Here is a 16908-nt window from a genome sequence, read left to right as displayed (position 1 = left end):
CTACAAATTTTCTATAAAGCAGTAATATTTGTTTAAAAAATTATACTTTTGTTCATTCAATTTTAGCATTAAATGCATTGGAGCTAGTTTTCATCTACCTAAATTGTATCATGTTTAATATCCTTAAAGAGAACAAATATTGTAAAACATGATAAGCATCAATGAACTTTTGATGATCAATTAATATAAGAGTAAGGGCAATGAGGGAATAATAAGTCTGTCATGTTGGCTCTCTGTGCTTGGGGTTAAACATGTCCCATTTCTATGCTGCATTGCAAAGTGGGAACAAGCCGTGCCGCTTTGAAGGCTTCTTAGGATGCTGCTGCCAAGCATTGCATGAGTGATTGGTGGCTGTTTTCCATCTTGTGCCATCTCCATGCGTGCGCACATGGTCAGTGTTCCTCGTGTGAATGTTTTTCATGTATCCTCGCATTTCTGTAGCAGAGCTATGGGTGCACCACCTTGCATTTCCCTTTTGTTGGATCCAACTCAGTGGACTAAACCTTCTTCCACATTCCTCCTCTCTTCTCAGGACAGTCTCCGTGCTCACGGAACTCATGAGGCAGGACATGACGGTGAGACTGTTTCGGGAAAGGCAGGGTGCCCTTCAACACACCCTTCCCCTTGGATCATACCTCCTGAAGCCCGTGCAGAGGATCCTCAAGTACCACCTCCTTCTGCAAGTGGGTGATTGCACTTAGTCTATAGTGATGCATGGGACTTAGTTGGATAAGCTAACAAATAAAGACTTTTCCGTTACATTTAATTGGATCTTGGCCATCTGAACTGGCATCCCAAGGCACTTTATGTGCCATGTGTGTGTTGGCTCCTAAAGGTACATATAAATGTAGAAACATATTTACCCAATTGGAAATATCTTCTGAATTTCTTTCTACATATTTCCTCATAAACATTATGAACTATGGAAAACGTGACTGACAACTGGGATCATTTGCATTGCCTCGACACTGCAGGTATAGCAGTAATGGGCTCGTCAATAATAAAAAGTGTTGAAATTAGCTATATCACATCAAAGCTACAATGAATCTAAAATAATTTATATTTTCTTCCGACAATTTTGAAGTTACGCAATTGTTTGCACAAGTCGATCAGCAAGTTAGCTTGGATTGTAACATATTAAGTTTTCATCAATTAAATGCCCTAAACTATTATGCGCGCGCACACACACATATATTATGTATGTATATATATATATATGTGTATATATATATATATATATATATATATATATATATATATATATATAATTATTAGGTAATCTACCATTTAAGGTAGGTTTTTGGATGGAAACAGCTCCTAAAAAAACATTTTGTGACACCTAACAAAACACAAAATCCAGCATCCTACTCCATATCAGATCAATCTTCATCTCCGAGTACTCTCTTTCTCCCTTCATCCTGTCCAACATCCCTATCCTGTTCCTTCCCTTTCCTCGTTTGCCTAACATTCTCCCCTCAATTACAGTCTTCAACATCCCACTGCCGGTCAATACCCCCTTCATCCACTTTTCCTGCCTCCATAGGATTTCTCCCAACAAACCCCTGTCCTCGCCTACCACAACGAGTATTTACTCATTTGTTTTCCTCTTGGTCCATTTCACCTTCTCCATTCTTCTCCACACCCACATTTCAAAAGCCTCCAGTCTACGTCTATCCTCCTGCTTCAATGACCATAGTTCCGCACCGTACATAACTACGCTCCATATCAAAGTTTTTACGAGTCTTTTCTTAACATCCTTACTCAAAGTCCCTGTCATCAACTCCCTCCTCCTTGTGAAAGCCTCTTTGCCTAGTGTAATTCTTCTCCTTACGTCCCTACAACTTTGACCGTGTTGGTCCAAAACACTTTCGAGATACGTAAACTGTTCTACCTGCTCTAGTTTTTGCCCTTCTATTTTAATGTTTACCTTAGCCTTTTTTTTTCTAGAAAATCGCATAACCTTTGTTTTATTAATATTGATTCTCATCCCATACCTGTCGCACTGAATTTCCAATTCACTGAGCAATACTTGCAGCCCCTTGGCTGACTGACAAACTATAGCTTGGTCATCAGCAAGCCTAACTGATTTTACGAATTCCCCGCCCACTATTCATTCCTACCTCGAGTTCTTCCCATGCCTCTTTAATCATTTCCTCTGCATACAGGTTGAACAGCAATGGTGATAATGGGCAACCCTGCCTTACACCCCTTCCTAACACTGCCCAACCAGACTCCCCGTTCCCCACTCGCACCTGAGCAGTCTGAGACATGAACAGGTCACGGATTAGCCTCCTTTCCCTCCGATCTATTCCTATTTTCTACAATATACTCATAATTTTGCCCCAATTCACTTTATCAAATGCTTTTTCGAAATCTATGAAATAGGCAAATACCTCCTGATTGTATTCTATATTCCTCTCAGTTGAAAAATATATATCTTCGAAATGTAATGCTCTTCGGGGACGCACAAATATATAAAAACACAGATGTAGATTTATATATATTTTGATATGTATATATATATATATATATATATATATATATATATATATATACTCGTATACACAGAAACAGATATAAGGAAAAGGGATAGGAACACATATAAAGGACGAACACAATAGAGATGGGGAAGGCGGAATCGAACGGATCACAAGAGTAAAAATATAGAGTATATATATAGATGTGGATATATATATATATATATATATATATATATATATATATATATATATATATATATATATATATATATATATATACACATATATATATGTATATATATATATAATGGGCTGACACAATATAACACAAATAGAATAGAATGGCAACATTTAAAAGGACACTCACACGGTAAATTGTTCGAGCTTTCGGCCCTCTCAGCGGCCTTCTTCAAGAGAGACTGAAAATATGCTGTTGCTGTGGAGAGGGGAAGAGGCATGGGCGGGGAGGGGAGGTGTGGATATATATATGTATATATTTTTTTATATATTTTATATATATGTATATATAACACTTTTTGAAAGTCTCACGGACGTGAATAATAATGTATAACACTTAGCACTAGTGGACACAGACAAAAACACAGAAACAGACAAAAAAGAGACTCACTATTTTTTGAATTTTTGGTGGAATACATCTTTTTTATAATTTTGTTTTCATCTGCCTGATTGACTAGTCACTGGCATAAGAGAAAGGAATCCTTGTAAGTCCCGAACAAGTGAGTGAGTGGGATTCACGAAGGTCTATTACACACAAGTGATTGAGTGACTGCGAATATGAACTTGGTCACTTTTCTTTTTTGATTTTTATTTCAATTTGTTTTTCATTCCTGTGTGAGTACAATGGGTCCCTGGCATAGGAGATATTCTTGCAAAACCTAAGTGTATGTGTGAATTGGATTCTCAAGGCGAATGATTTTTACGCTTTGAAATTGTTGCATTAAAATGCACATTAGCGGATGACTCCGTTAAAAGTTACTGTTGCGGCATCTCCCGCAGTTTCTTTGAAACCCAATTTAGTTTATGGTCTTGACATTTTCATTTTCCATTTCTTCACGGCTGTAGATGCATTCAGTTTAAATTTACACAAAATAGAAGAAACGTTCCGATGAAACTCAGGGTTGGGAATATGCGGTGTGGGATGTTCTCTCCATCAATATTTATTCGAATGTCTAACATCAAATATTCCCATGGATTTTTTGGGTTATTATGGCATTGTTGTAGTTGTTTATGAATTGCATATATTTGATGTGCTGAGTAGAAAAGATGAAACAATCATATGTGTTAACCTTTGATTTATTACCTGTTTGTAATTCGTCATGTCTAAAGTGAGTCTATGTATACTTTCAGAATATAGTGAAGCACTTTGGGAAGGAATCGGAGGGCTATCGGGACATAGAAGATGCTCTTTCTGCTATGACGGGAATTGCTCACCACATCAATGAAATGAAACGACGGCATGAGCATGCCATTAGGGTCCAAGAAATTCAGTCTCTTCTCTATGGATGGGAGGTGAGTGCCAATGTGTTTACAAGCAAGAGTAGCCCAGTACCAATGAGGGTCTTGTTTTTCAATTATGGTTAGAAAGCATTCCAACAAAGCAGCGCAAGCCCAAAAAAGGACGGACATGCTTAGGAGCCCATCAGGATTATTATCTTTCATCATTTTAAAAGCTCTTGCTCATGTAAAAGTTTTCTTTTATATGTGCTTATTAATGCAGATGGCCTTGTAAACCTGACAGCATTTGATGGGTATTCTCATGCATGAATAACAAAAATTAAGCGTCTAACTAAGGAAAAGTTAATTTTACCATTTTAGCCGAAAAGACATTAATTTTCATTTTCTTCTCCTAAGGCATTTTTACTAAATAAACCTTTCCTCCACTATAAATTAAAGGTTAAACAGTTACTTTTCACACAATCATATTTTTCCATGTGTGATTAGAATATCAGAGCATTAGTTCCAGCGTAAAGTAATGATAAAATATGTTTCCTGGAATATCAGTAAATTGCACGTGCCTCTTACTAGTAGCAGGGTAAAAATATGCTGGCTTTCAAGGTAGTTATATCTTCAGTGGGTCTCTTTCTTGTTCAGAAGAGAAACCTGGATTTTGGTTTCACAAGTACCATGCCGGCAAATATGGACCAAAAACTGATTGGTAGATAAAAGTAATTGTTACCTGGGAAAGCTCATCATAGAAGGGATGCTGCTTAGGTTTACTTCCTAGCATATGCTCTTCTTCCACATTCATAAAAGTGTAGTAAAAGCCTCAGTTGTCTGAAGCTAGATGTAATCATGTGGCATGTAGAATTGGTCCATCAAGAGACAGTAAATGTGCACTTATGTATTTGAGGTGTCTGGCATGCAAGAGATGTGTATGCAAATGAACTAGAGTTATTGAATGCAATAAATATGCAATGGATAAAATGGTTTGGCATTGCATTCAGGGGTAGAGGATTGTGTGCTCAGGTGTATGGGTGAAGGGCTTGACTCTGAGTTAAAGAGCTAAAAAGAGTATAAAAATATGAGTTAGTGACCTTGTATTGCTCTGAACTCATATGAAAGTTGGTATTTGAAGAGTTGTGATTACATCTTAATATACATAAATGAATCTGGCCCAGGTGAAGTAGCAGTAGTATTGGGAGTATTTTTGTATGGATAATATGAATATTTGGTAGTATACTGTTTTAAGGAAAGTTTTTGGATGGATAGTTGGGCACAGACTCTATACTCCATTGTTTCGTAGCCTTGTCTAACTGGGCAAAACCTTACACTCAACTTTACATTAAACTGCTCTTCAATCTTTCATGCATTCTATCTTCTTTCATTTTCATCAACATGCCTATCCTTTTCCACCCCCTATTTCACCCTATGCCTTCCCCTCTAACAGGCATTCTATTGCCCCCACCATGTCGAGTACTCCTTCATATAATTTCCGATTCATCCTTTTTACCCTTTTGATCCTTCAGCACTCCCAATTTTTTCAAATGCCTACAGTATATGCCTGTCATCTTCCTTAAACTAACAAGTTTTTTAACATTACAAAACCATGACAAATTTTTCAGTGCTTTCTGAAAATCCTTACTTAATGCCCAGGCATTACTTCCCTCCTTTGAAAGCTGCTTTGCCTAACACAATCCTTCCTCTTATGTCCCTACTACTTTGACCATTTTGGTTCAGAACACTTTTGAGATACATGAACTGCTCCTATTTTAACACTAAATTTAGCTTATTGGCTAAGTAGAGCTTGATCAACCACAGCCGAATTGATTTTATGAAGCCCTCCAAATTACATTCTTATCTCCCGTTCCGTTCATGTCATTTTTACTATATCCTGTGCAAATCAGTTGAATAGCACAGGTGATAATGAGCATTCCTGTTTTACTCCTTTTCTTTACATCTCCCATCCAGACTCTCTGTCCCCCAACTGCACCTGAGCAGTCTGAGACATACAGATTGCAGATATCTCATATGCATCCAATCTACTCCTATTTTCTGCAATGCATTCATAAATTCCATCCAATTCACTCTATCAGATTCCCTTTTCAAATCTATGAAATGGAAAAATACATCATGATTGTATTCTATGTTCCTCTCTATTAGTACCTCATTACTATTCTATCAATGCACACTATTGAATGCATTCTTGAAATTTAGAAAACAAACTAACTAATTCTCATTATTTTTATATTTCTTACTATTAATGATGTCATTACTGAAATGGCATCAGCTATGGCCTCTCCCCTTCCTGAACCCAAAATGATCGTCCCGTAAATAATTATATACCCTCCTCTCCATCTTCCTATTGATGATTCTGAGAACCACTTTATCTGTGCTAAAAAGAAAACTGACTGTTCTGTGGCCCTCATGATGTAGCCTTTACCTTTTTTGGAATAGGAACTAACACTGATCTGACAAAATCTTCCAGCCAAAGTCCTTCTTTCATAGATACTATGAGTTATTCCATAAAAACTCTTACTACCAACTTTTCTTAAGCCTTCAAAGTAGGTCTGTGGGAATATTATTCACTCCCTCAACATTATCGTATATCAATTCCCTTAACGCCCTGTGTCTCTAACCATCAAGTATATCTAAGCCTAAGTTATCCTATATCCTTCACATTCTCTTCCTATGCTAAGCTTGCTGACCTAGTACCTTTGACATATAGGCATTCTATATACCCTTTCCATCTCTCTTGGATCTTTCCTGGTTTAATTAATCTTTATGAATATCTATGACCATTTGCAAAGATTTTCCCCTTCTGACTTCCTGGTATTGCTTTCACCTTTCCATGAGGTGCACCCATTTCACTCTTTTGTGCACACCCATATTTTTGTGCCATACTTCTTTTGCTGTACTTTTTTTGCACCTCAGTTTATTAACTCTTACTGCTTTCTTCTATATAACCGTGTGTTTATATTCTTCCATTTCCGTCTCTCTTCTACCTTTCTAATAATCTCAGCTGTAATCCATGGTTTCCTTGTTCTCCTCCTATTTACTTTTCCTGTACTTTAATTTACGGCTCTGTAAATACCTTTTTTTAATTGAACCCATTTTAATTTTAATGCGCCCATTTCCCTTTCCTTGCTGCTGATTGTCTCTACATCCAGCTTATACTCCTTTCCTTGCATTCCAATACCTTTACTGTCTTTCTTGTTTTATCCTCTTGAATATGAGGTTACACTTCATTTGTAATAAATTATGAACTGTATCTGCATCCAGTCCCAGGAAATAATGTGAATTGATCACACAGTTTCTATATCTGAGCCTAACCTTAATAGATTCTAACTGATATATTTTTGAATCCTTGGGAATTTTCCACGGAGAGCTACTCCTTTTGTGGTGTCTAAACCAAGTGTTTGTTTTGATTGCTTTCTCCTCGTGGTCTATCGTTCAATTTCCTTAATGCCCTTTCCATCTCAACCTCAAGTTTATCTGGATCTAAGCTACTCTTATCCCCTTCATTTTCATATTAATGTAGTTGCCCACCTCACTTCCATCTCTCCCTTTAGCCACCACCAAACCAATCCATTATAGCTCTAAAATGTTTCCTTCTTGGAACACCCACAAGTATTTCCTATGATTGATCTTATTTGATGGTGACTTCGTTCTCCCAGTAATTGCTTGTTGGCATGTAGGCCTGATGAATGACTAAACTCATAGGTTAAGCTTTTACTTTTATTAATGTTGTATCACTCTTCTTCCTGCCTTTATGATCAATATTTTTACAACCCCTTGATGGCTGTCTTTCTCTTTACTATATCTTGCTGTATAAATTTCCCTCCAACAATCCCTGCTGTCTATCTCACCTCACATAGTTCCAAAATCTCTTTATTTTCTCTCATTATCCCCACTGGTATGTATGGATAGAAGGCCTTCGAAGTTGTACCTTTAAAAAATTATTGGTTCTTTTTAGTAACCCCTGTGTGACTGACAATGATGCAAATTGTTGAGTGTGTTTATGTAAGAATTAATACTCTCAAAGACATGACTGAAACATAAATGTATTATGAATGAGTCAATGGTTCTATTTCAAATAGTTGGAACTGAAATCATTACGTGAATGGCACAAGGGCTGTAAGATGTGCCATAGCATGGTACAGACTACGATTTGGTGGTGGTACAACTTGTTTGTCTTATGAATCAATTGCCCTTCCTCTGCTCAATTGGACCCAAAGCATGTCACATGAGAGCTCCCTCAGTGAGTCAGATTTAAAGTTAATGCCAAAAACTTGGGCCTTAGGGCAATCATATGGGATTTGGCCAGGGGAGGGGGATATGTTAGGAGTAGTGACTGATCACCATAAGTGGCAAATCACAGGACTTACTTCCTTATCCTCATCCCATGGCTGGCCTTGACAACAGCCATAATTAGTGCTATTGTTATTCTGCAATGTGCATATAATGTGTTCAATTTTTCAGTTATGGTAGTTTATTTATGCAGAATTGCTCAGCCAGTTTGTAGAGTGAAGCTTCATGCTGTGTATTCCTATGTAAAGGGAGAAGATCTGACTACATTTGGGGAGTTGTGTGCGGAGGGAGCCTTCAGAATGCATGGAGCCAAGGCCCTGCGACATGCCTTCCTCTTTGATCGCATGCTCCTGCTCACCAAGAGGAAGGAAGAAGGGATGCTCATCTACAAAGCCCACATCCTTGTGAGTTCTCTTTATAAGTTGATTGAGGAATTTTGATTTCTATCTAGGAAATCAACAACCTTAGATCCTTACACCATGATAAAGCAGGGTCATCTGAAAAGTTTCCGACCTTAAAAATAAAGGTAGCATACTTTATTGAATTTTTTTTTCAGCCATGGCACCCTCTGAAGTGTGAGCAGGTGCATTTTCCTGATGGAAGAGCACTTTCTTCTTCTTCTTCAAATGGCCATTTGTTTGTCTTTTTATGCCTTTAGCTTGTCAATTAATGGCATTTGCTACTCTCCCATTACCTTTTTGAAGATAATCAACAAATGTAATCACAGGACTATCACAAAATACAGTCGCCATCACCTTCCCTGGCAATCGAACCATCTTTGCCTTTTTCAGAGCAGGTTCACGCTTTGCAGTTCTGTGCTTTGATTGTTCTTTCATCTGACAAATGTAGTGGTAGGTCCAAGTTTCATTTACAGTTATAAATGAATGCCTAAAATTTGACTACCCTCCCTTGAACCTCTTGAACAGGGCATACTTGGAAGTGTTCATTTGAATGTGTTTTTGGGCAAAAGTGATCAAAGGTAGCACTGAACACGCGGAAAGCTTACACGTGTCCAATTCTTAAGCTAATATATGACAAACGTGTTCTTACGATATGGCAGCCATAATCTCTACTATTTCTCTAGCCTTAATTCAATGGCCATGCAGTGCCATTTGGTGAACTTTCGGTGTTCCTGGTGATTGTTGCATTTTTTGGCCATCCCAAAAGCTCATCATCGTTTTAGCTGATCCGGCCACGTTTAAATTCAGCTGCTCAAAATTTCATGGCTGTAAATGATGCTGCAGAGTTCTCATATACAGCGTCCAATTTGTCTTTAATATGATTAGTCATAGTGCCTTTCAAAAACAAATATTTAATAACAGTTCAATGCTCAATTTTTTCTATTTTTACAAAAACCCTCAGATTGACTCACACTTTAAATATTGTTAAATGACAACTCAATGTTGAAAATGTCTGAAATTTTGGTGTGCACCTTTCAATGGATGGGCAAACATGTTCCTCCATATTTGTTGAAGAGTGGTGTCATCTTTTTGTTGAGGTCGGAAACCTTTCAGAAAATCCTCATATGTATCTACCTCTTTTATGTGTCTCTCTGTAAAGACTGGCTGTGATGAAAACCACCAATTGTTTTAAATATTACTATAGCCATCCACAAGCCATTTTATAATCTTGAGAATTGGCTACAAAGTATAATGGATCAACTCCTATTAAGCAAAGGCACAGTCAAATCCAGAGTAATGAACCCAAAGGTTGGTTTGGTAGGTGATGGTAGAGTTCACCTAGTACTGAGGTCTATGTGGCATGTGAAATTCACACATCAGGGTAGTAACGGGGGCCAGTTCCTTTCCCTCTGCAGGTTATGGTTTCCCAGGAAGACCTAGTGCCCGAAAAATCACACAGCTTTGGTGGAGCTGAGGGTGACCAGAGAGGTGTGCCGGGGAATCTCTATTTCTGGACTACCGCATCCCTATAATAATAACCACTTATTGATATATTTAACCTCTTCAATGATTATCCACTTGCCATTTGATTGTCATAGTGAATGAGAGTGACCGTATCGTTTTTAAGGAACAGTAAAATTGACACAGTAAGAAAGTAGTCTTTTTTTGCATTTGTGGGGTGGTCAAAACTCACTTAAAAAATTTATTTTTTAAATTAAATGTCATGCAATTTTGAGAAATTATAGATGTAAAATAGTATTCATAAAAAGTTTAGAGGAACAATGGAAAGAAAAATCATTCTATGAATCTCTTTCCTTTCCAGTGCTCCAATTTAATGCTGATTGAAAGTGTTCCAGGCGAGCCATTGAGTTTTCACGTGATTCCGTTTGATAATCCTCGACTGCAGTACACACTTCAAGTAAGAGCAATTGTTATTCACTAATTATATTTGGCTTTGCAGTCACCATGCAGAAAAAATGCATTCTATACAAGCAGCAGAGAAACACATCATCTCAACATTCTATGCAGGGGCCTAAGTCTGTTACTTTTCTCTCCGGGAGAAAAGAGAAAACGTTTTCTCCTATAGAATTCTCCAGATGCAAGTCTGTAACCAGCAGAGAAAGCTCTGCCAACCAGAAGGGAGAAAAGTCAGTGCTCAAAGAAGTTCATGTAAGAGAGGAAATTCTTGCAGGAAGTGCTTGTGCAAGTCAATAAAATCTATCATGACCAAATCTTTACTTGGTTGAGTCACCTGTTTCCATATTGTGCAGATGATTATAAAGAGTGTGAAAGAGTTTGTTTATTTAATATTTTATGACTATTATGATAAATAATTTGTTTGAGGATGTGACTGTAACAATCTGCCTGGGTATTTATATTAATGAGAAAATTAATTCCTAAAGAAATACTAATATAAAATATTAATGTAATTCCCACAAAAAAATAATGCTATAATGAGAAAATTGGTGGGTTGGTATCAACATGGTTATTTTCCGAAGTAGAAAATAGGTATTTTATATATTAAAGCATTCAAATCAATTGTTGCACAACATTTGAATGCAACAACAGCATCAATTGTGGTGCTAAAAGTTAATAATGGTAACAATAGAATCCTATGTAAAGAGAAGGGAAACTTGCATATTAAAAACTATTTCATCAGAATGACGCCAAGCTCATTTTCATCGGCTGTAGTAGCCTAGAACGAAGAAATCTATCCTCCAAAATTTTAGTTCTTTGAGAATACTGAAGTATTGAAACACCCACTCGAAGAATGCTATTTGTCATTATTTTACCATTGAAGAAAATCAGGTAATTTAGAAATGCTTCATCCTTAGGGAGGACATTACAATATTTTATGTAGTTAAATTTAACCGACAGAAATCATGGTGAGATACCCTTAATAGAGTGTTAAACATTATTTTTGAAACCTAAGTACATTCTGATTTTGGATATGGAATAAAACATATTTTGAAAATGAAACAATGTTTGAAAGAGACATTAGGGAATGAGGGATTCTGATGTTTAAATTTCATTTACTGTTTTGAAGAAATGATCAATGAGAGGTAGTGGTTGAATGAAGTAAAGTGTTTGTAAGTTTTGTATTTAATCATCATTTCATGAATGCGTGTAATTGTTTTGTGGGCGTATGATTGTGGGATTTAAGTCAAGGTGATAGGTGGTGTGGATGTATGTTTAATGAGTGGACTAAAGAATTGCAGCTTTTTTAGTATAAAAAATGGCAAAACATTCTGGTGATAGTACTTGTGCGTGTATGTATTAATTTATGAAAGGTCAATGTCCTTAATTATGATATCTACATGTCATATTGGTCTATATTGATCATAAAGCTAATGTTCTTGCAGGAGGAGGGAGGTAGAGAAAATAAGCAGTTTCATACCATGCATAATCAATAAATTAATACCAAAGTGTAGATATCAGACTTCAGATATCTATACACATTGTATTAAAGTAACTTTTTTTTGTCTCTTGTTATGCAAACTCACACCAGCCTGACTAGTTAGTTAACCTGCTACAACTTAGACACTCCTTTACAAATAAAAAACTTCTTAAACTATTTCTTGTAAATTAACTGATTCTTACCTCGCTCGTGGGCTAAATAAAGTCTCTGCATAAGCATAGTCTGTCAAAACACATGATTATATTATGATTATGATGTATGAATACTTTATAAACAGAAGGACAAATAATGTATAATATGGTGAGCAATTAATGTCCCTGCAATATTAATACAAAAAATAATCATGTGTGAACATAAAAAAATGATGTTACAAAGATTTATAATTATAGTTCAATTACATGGATGTATGAAACTCCAATTATAAGCAGTAACTAGTTCTGCCGCTGATGATGATGAGATGAATCCATCTCTGAATATTGGTCTAATAATTCATAGGTGATAATGTTTCATGGGTGGCTTGGAACGGTGCAGAATACCTGTGTAAAGAGATCCCATGGCCCAGAGGTGAAAAACAAATTGAAGTATCCTATGGGATTTGGAGTCAGTGATGGAGTATGCATGGGACCTGGTATTTCTGTGTAACTATAGGTTTTAGCACTCCAAGTGTCATGGCCTCCAGAGATTACGTTGAACTCTGGTGGCAGAATTACATTGGTCACGTCATTGCTTGCATTGCATTATCGTTGTCACTTTCCACTAAAACTCCTGGCTTTTTCCTCTACATCACAATCTCAGAGTCATCTGAATCTAACTTCAAATGGTCACTCAGATGCTCACACTAAACCTGAAAAAAATCCTAAAAATCTCTCTCAGACGTAAAAATAACCTCTCCAACTACTAACATCATACCCTAAAAATCCTACGGTCCAACCTATATGTCATAATCATCACCACTGTTAAAGGCTCCTTGGTAATAATTTTAAACACCAAAGACTATATTTCCAAAATCCCCAGTCATCTCAATGATACATTCACTTATACAACTTTTACCAAAGACTCATAGCCCACTTTCCAAAGAAAAATTCGGTCTTTGCTGCTCCAATATGGACCAGAAGAAGGCCTCACCTCCCAAGACATATCCTTACTCCCACCGCCAAACCCTAGAACACCCCTCTTCCCAAAATGATACAAACCTTAATCCCCTGTCGCCCTATATCCTCCAGTTTCAAATCTCCCACCAAAAGAATCTTTGCCTTCCTTGACCACTGCCTACAACCACTTGTACTCTCCTTGCCCTCTTTCACGAAATATGCGTACCACTTCCTCCACCCTTCAAATTCTGTCTCCTTTCCCTCCTCCTCTAATGTATTTATGACCACCATGGACCTTACTTTCCTCTGCACCTCCATTCACCCTGACGAAGGCTTATCCTCCCTCCAACACTGTCTCTCTCTACGCCCCTCACCCCAGCGACCTTTGACCAAATTTTTCCTCAACCTAGCCACTTTCATCCTCACAAAAAATGCATTTTCGTTCCAAAACTGTTTCTAATGACAAACCAAAGGCACAGCAATGGGAACACGGATGGCACCAGAATATGCCTCTTCATGGGCCGCCTTGCCCTCATTGCTTTCTTTTCACAAAAATCCCTTCAACTTCTTTTCTGGGCCCACTAGAGAGATGACATTTTCATTGGACATAAGGCTCTGAGCCCCTCAATAATTTCTTATCGGCCTTAAATTCTTCTTTCACTGCTAAATTCACTTCTTCCATTTCATACTCCACCATCACCCTCTTGACACACATCTCACTTCACAACAACAAATTCACTATTTTAGAACATATCAAACCCACTAACCATTAGTAATACCTACACTTTACCAGCTGTCACCATGCTCACACCAAATGCTTGATTTCCTACTCTCAATCTATCCATGGACACCGGATTTGCTATAACACAGCCAGCCTGCCTCAATAATGAATGACAATAATTCAACCTCATCTCTCCTGCCCCAATTCCCCCTTCATGCAAACAGATGACCCACCAATCTCAGAAACATTCCGAGATCCATCAACCCCCTCCACAAATTTCCTCATCTTCCCGACTTGCGACTGCCCCCGATGTAAAGCGTGTCCACTCATCAGATCCGCTCCCCTCCCCCCACATCCCCTTGTTGTCTCCCCACCCCATCCCATGCCCATTGCCTCTCCAAATGCGTGATCTATAGCCCATCGTGCAACCAATGCTCTTCATTCTACATTGGTGAAAGCATTAACCCCTTCTCCATCCGCTTTAACTATCTCCACTTTTCATCTATTTATTCCTCCCTCTCTTCACTTGTGAAATCCTGCATCCTTTCCTCCGATCAGTGCTTCTCCCTAACCATCCTCGAATCTCGCCCAAAATTTACCACCTTTATGGAGGTGGGAACTCGCAAATCCGCATTTATACTAAGCATTCTGGTTGTTCAAATTTCCTGGTTTGAACTGTCACCACTAGATCCTGACTGCTTTCCTCTCCCCCGTTCTAGCTGTGCCATGCACCACAGCCCTTGCATTCCTTTTGCCCCAAAACCAGCCAGTCTGACCTGAAGGAGGCCTAAGAGAAGGCTGGAAGCTTGAACTTTCTCAAATATCAGTGTCATTTTCATGTTTCCTATATTTGTGTTTTATTTTGCTGTCCATGTATTATATTGCTCTAAGATCCAGAAAATCTTTCAAATATTCTTAAGTCCACTGGACTCTTTTCTAAATCTACTCCAATTTCCAAAACCCCATTGATTCCAAGCAATTGTGCTAAATACAAAACCTGCTCTACCCTTGTCACAAATTCCCTTCCACAACAGCACCTGCTAAAATATCTCTGATCCCTCTGGACTTCTTCCTGCATTTCTAAAGATACCATATACCTCCTACAATGTACACTCTGCACAGTTTTTTATATTGGCAAATGCACCATGCTCCTCTATTGGAATCAACAACCACAACAACATCCTGCAACCCATCCTCCCAATCTGCCTCCCTTCCAGTTCTTGGGCACCCAGCTTCCCACAGGGAAAATATTTACAATGGCTACCAAGTATCTATTATTGCTTCCTTCCTGCCAACAGCCATACCCTAACCAATTGAAGACTTTAAAGTTAGCTAGAATCTATCTTCTTAAATCCTGCCTCACCCCCTGGACTAAATTGTTCCCATTAGCTGACACCTCCTTCTAAACAACCATCAATCGCCTATTATGTATGCCCCTCTATTACGTATGCCCCTCTCCCAAGTATTCCCTCGTTACCTCCCCACTTCCTTCTCCTTTCCATCAGTGATGTAATTGTAAAATTTATGGCATAAATTTGGTGTTAATAACTGACTAAGGTGGAGACCTCAGGCTGCCATTTTAAAAATTTTGAAAAGTGTACTGATTTAACACACATTAAACATAACTGTCATAATTGATTATTTAAATGAATACTTGCAACATAGGCTCGGAACTTGGAGCAGAAGCGTGAATGGACCCTGCAGTTGAAACGAGTCATCCTGGAAAATTATAATGCAGTCATTCCAACCCATGCAAGGCAATTGGTGATGGAGTTGGGTCAGAATAGGAGTGATGGTAAGTTTTGTGCCCATTTTTGTTGTTTTAGTTATTTTATTCTGAATAATGTTCAATGAGCCATAGGCTTTAGTAGGAATGTACATGAAAATGTTGTTGGAACAAAGGTTACAAGGATTATTCAAAGAAACATCAAAATTATGTTTATAAATGGAATGAGATAAATGAAATTGATATATTCTGCTTAATATATGGTTTTACAACTTTCTGCACAGGTATTGAGTAAGTTCACAGTAATGATTAATTGAAGAAGCTATGTTCTTCTTCTATTTATAGCAACAAAGTTGACTTATTTAGATTTGCATTTGTTCCTCTTGAAATAGGTGGTATCATGTAGTTTTTGCTTACGAAAGAGTAAGATGGCAAAATAAATGAAAGGAGAATGAAAAGAACTGAAAATTTTGACACCCAGTTAAAACAGTAGGTGTAATAATTGCAGGAATTACAAAGAGCTGACTAGTTACAATGCATGTTGTGATTATTTTAATATGAGTGATTAATAAACAGTTAAATAGTTGTAAAAAATATTGTCTTTGGTATACTTCATTAAAATTTTAATTTACCACTGCTATTTTTTAGTCTTTTTCATAAAATATACATTGATGGCAATGACTTGAGACTGGTGGTTACTATTGAATACGGTTTGGAAAGTTGTCCAGAGACATTTGTTTTTGCTGACATATCAGTATTTTGTAAAAATGTGACTCAGAATTGTCATTAAGTTAATATCCCGTGTGCATCATCACTGCCTCATTAGGGCGATGGCTCGTATGCATGGTATAATGCAATAGTTTCCCGCATCGCATTTAGTCTACTGTTTTGGACTTAAAACTTTGAGGACTTCCTTTCTTCAACTACTGCAATGTCATCTGCAAATTGGAGCATGTTAATTTCTTTGCCATTCACTTTGACTCCTTTTGATGGCCAATCTTGTTATTCTTTCACATCTTCTTCTAGTATGAGGGGGTATCATAAAGTTTTAAGAATAATCGAGAGAGAAACATAATTTGTATTTGTTATTTTTAAAATCTCTCAACATAATCACCATCCACTGTCATTCAGTTCTCCCATCATTTCTGGACCTTTTGAAGACTCATTGTAGAACACAGAACATAGAAACATTACATTGAAAACCCCTGTTCCACCTCTTGAATGATTACATTTGTGTTGTCAAATCCCCAACCCCACAATGGATTTTTTAGGTTCTGGAAAAAAGAAAAAGCCACTTGGGGT

The 16908-nt window shown here is 37.5% G+C and overlaps 1 protein-coding gene across 1 annotated transcript in view; it reads left to right on the top strand.

Moving 5' to 3' along the window:
- The window catches only part of GEFmeso (Guanine nucleotide exchange factor in mesoderm), a 101096-nt gene that overhangs the window by 72756 nt on the left and 11432 nt on the right, over positions 1–16908 (top strand). The window contains exons 6-10 of the mRNA XM_071594269.1: positions 533–683; positions 3849–4010; positions 8498–8653; positions 10473–10568; positions 15546–15675. Of these exons, the coding sequence (XP_071450370.1) occupies positions 533–683; positions 3849–4010; positions 8498–8653; positions 10473–10568; positions 15546–15675 (695 nt within the window). The remainder of the gene's footprint in view (positions 1–532; positions 684–3848; positions 4011–8497; positions 8654–10472; positions 10569–15545; positions 15676–16908) is intronic.

The sequence above is a fragment of the Hetaerina americana genome, unplaced genomic scaffold (assembly GCF_022747635.1).
Source record: "Hetaerina americana unplaced genomic scaffold, ioHetAmer1.1.p SCAF_6, whole genome shotgun sequence".
Lineage (NCBI taxonomy): Eukaryota > Metazoa > Arthropoda > Insecta > Odonata > Calopterygidae > Hetaerina > Hetaerina americana.
This window is presented reverse-complemented; position numbering and strand designations above follow the sequence as displayed.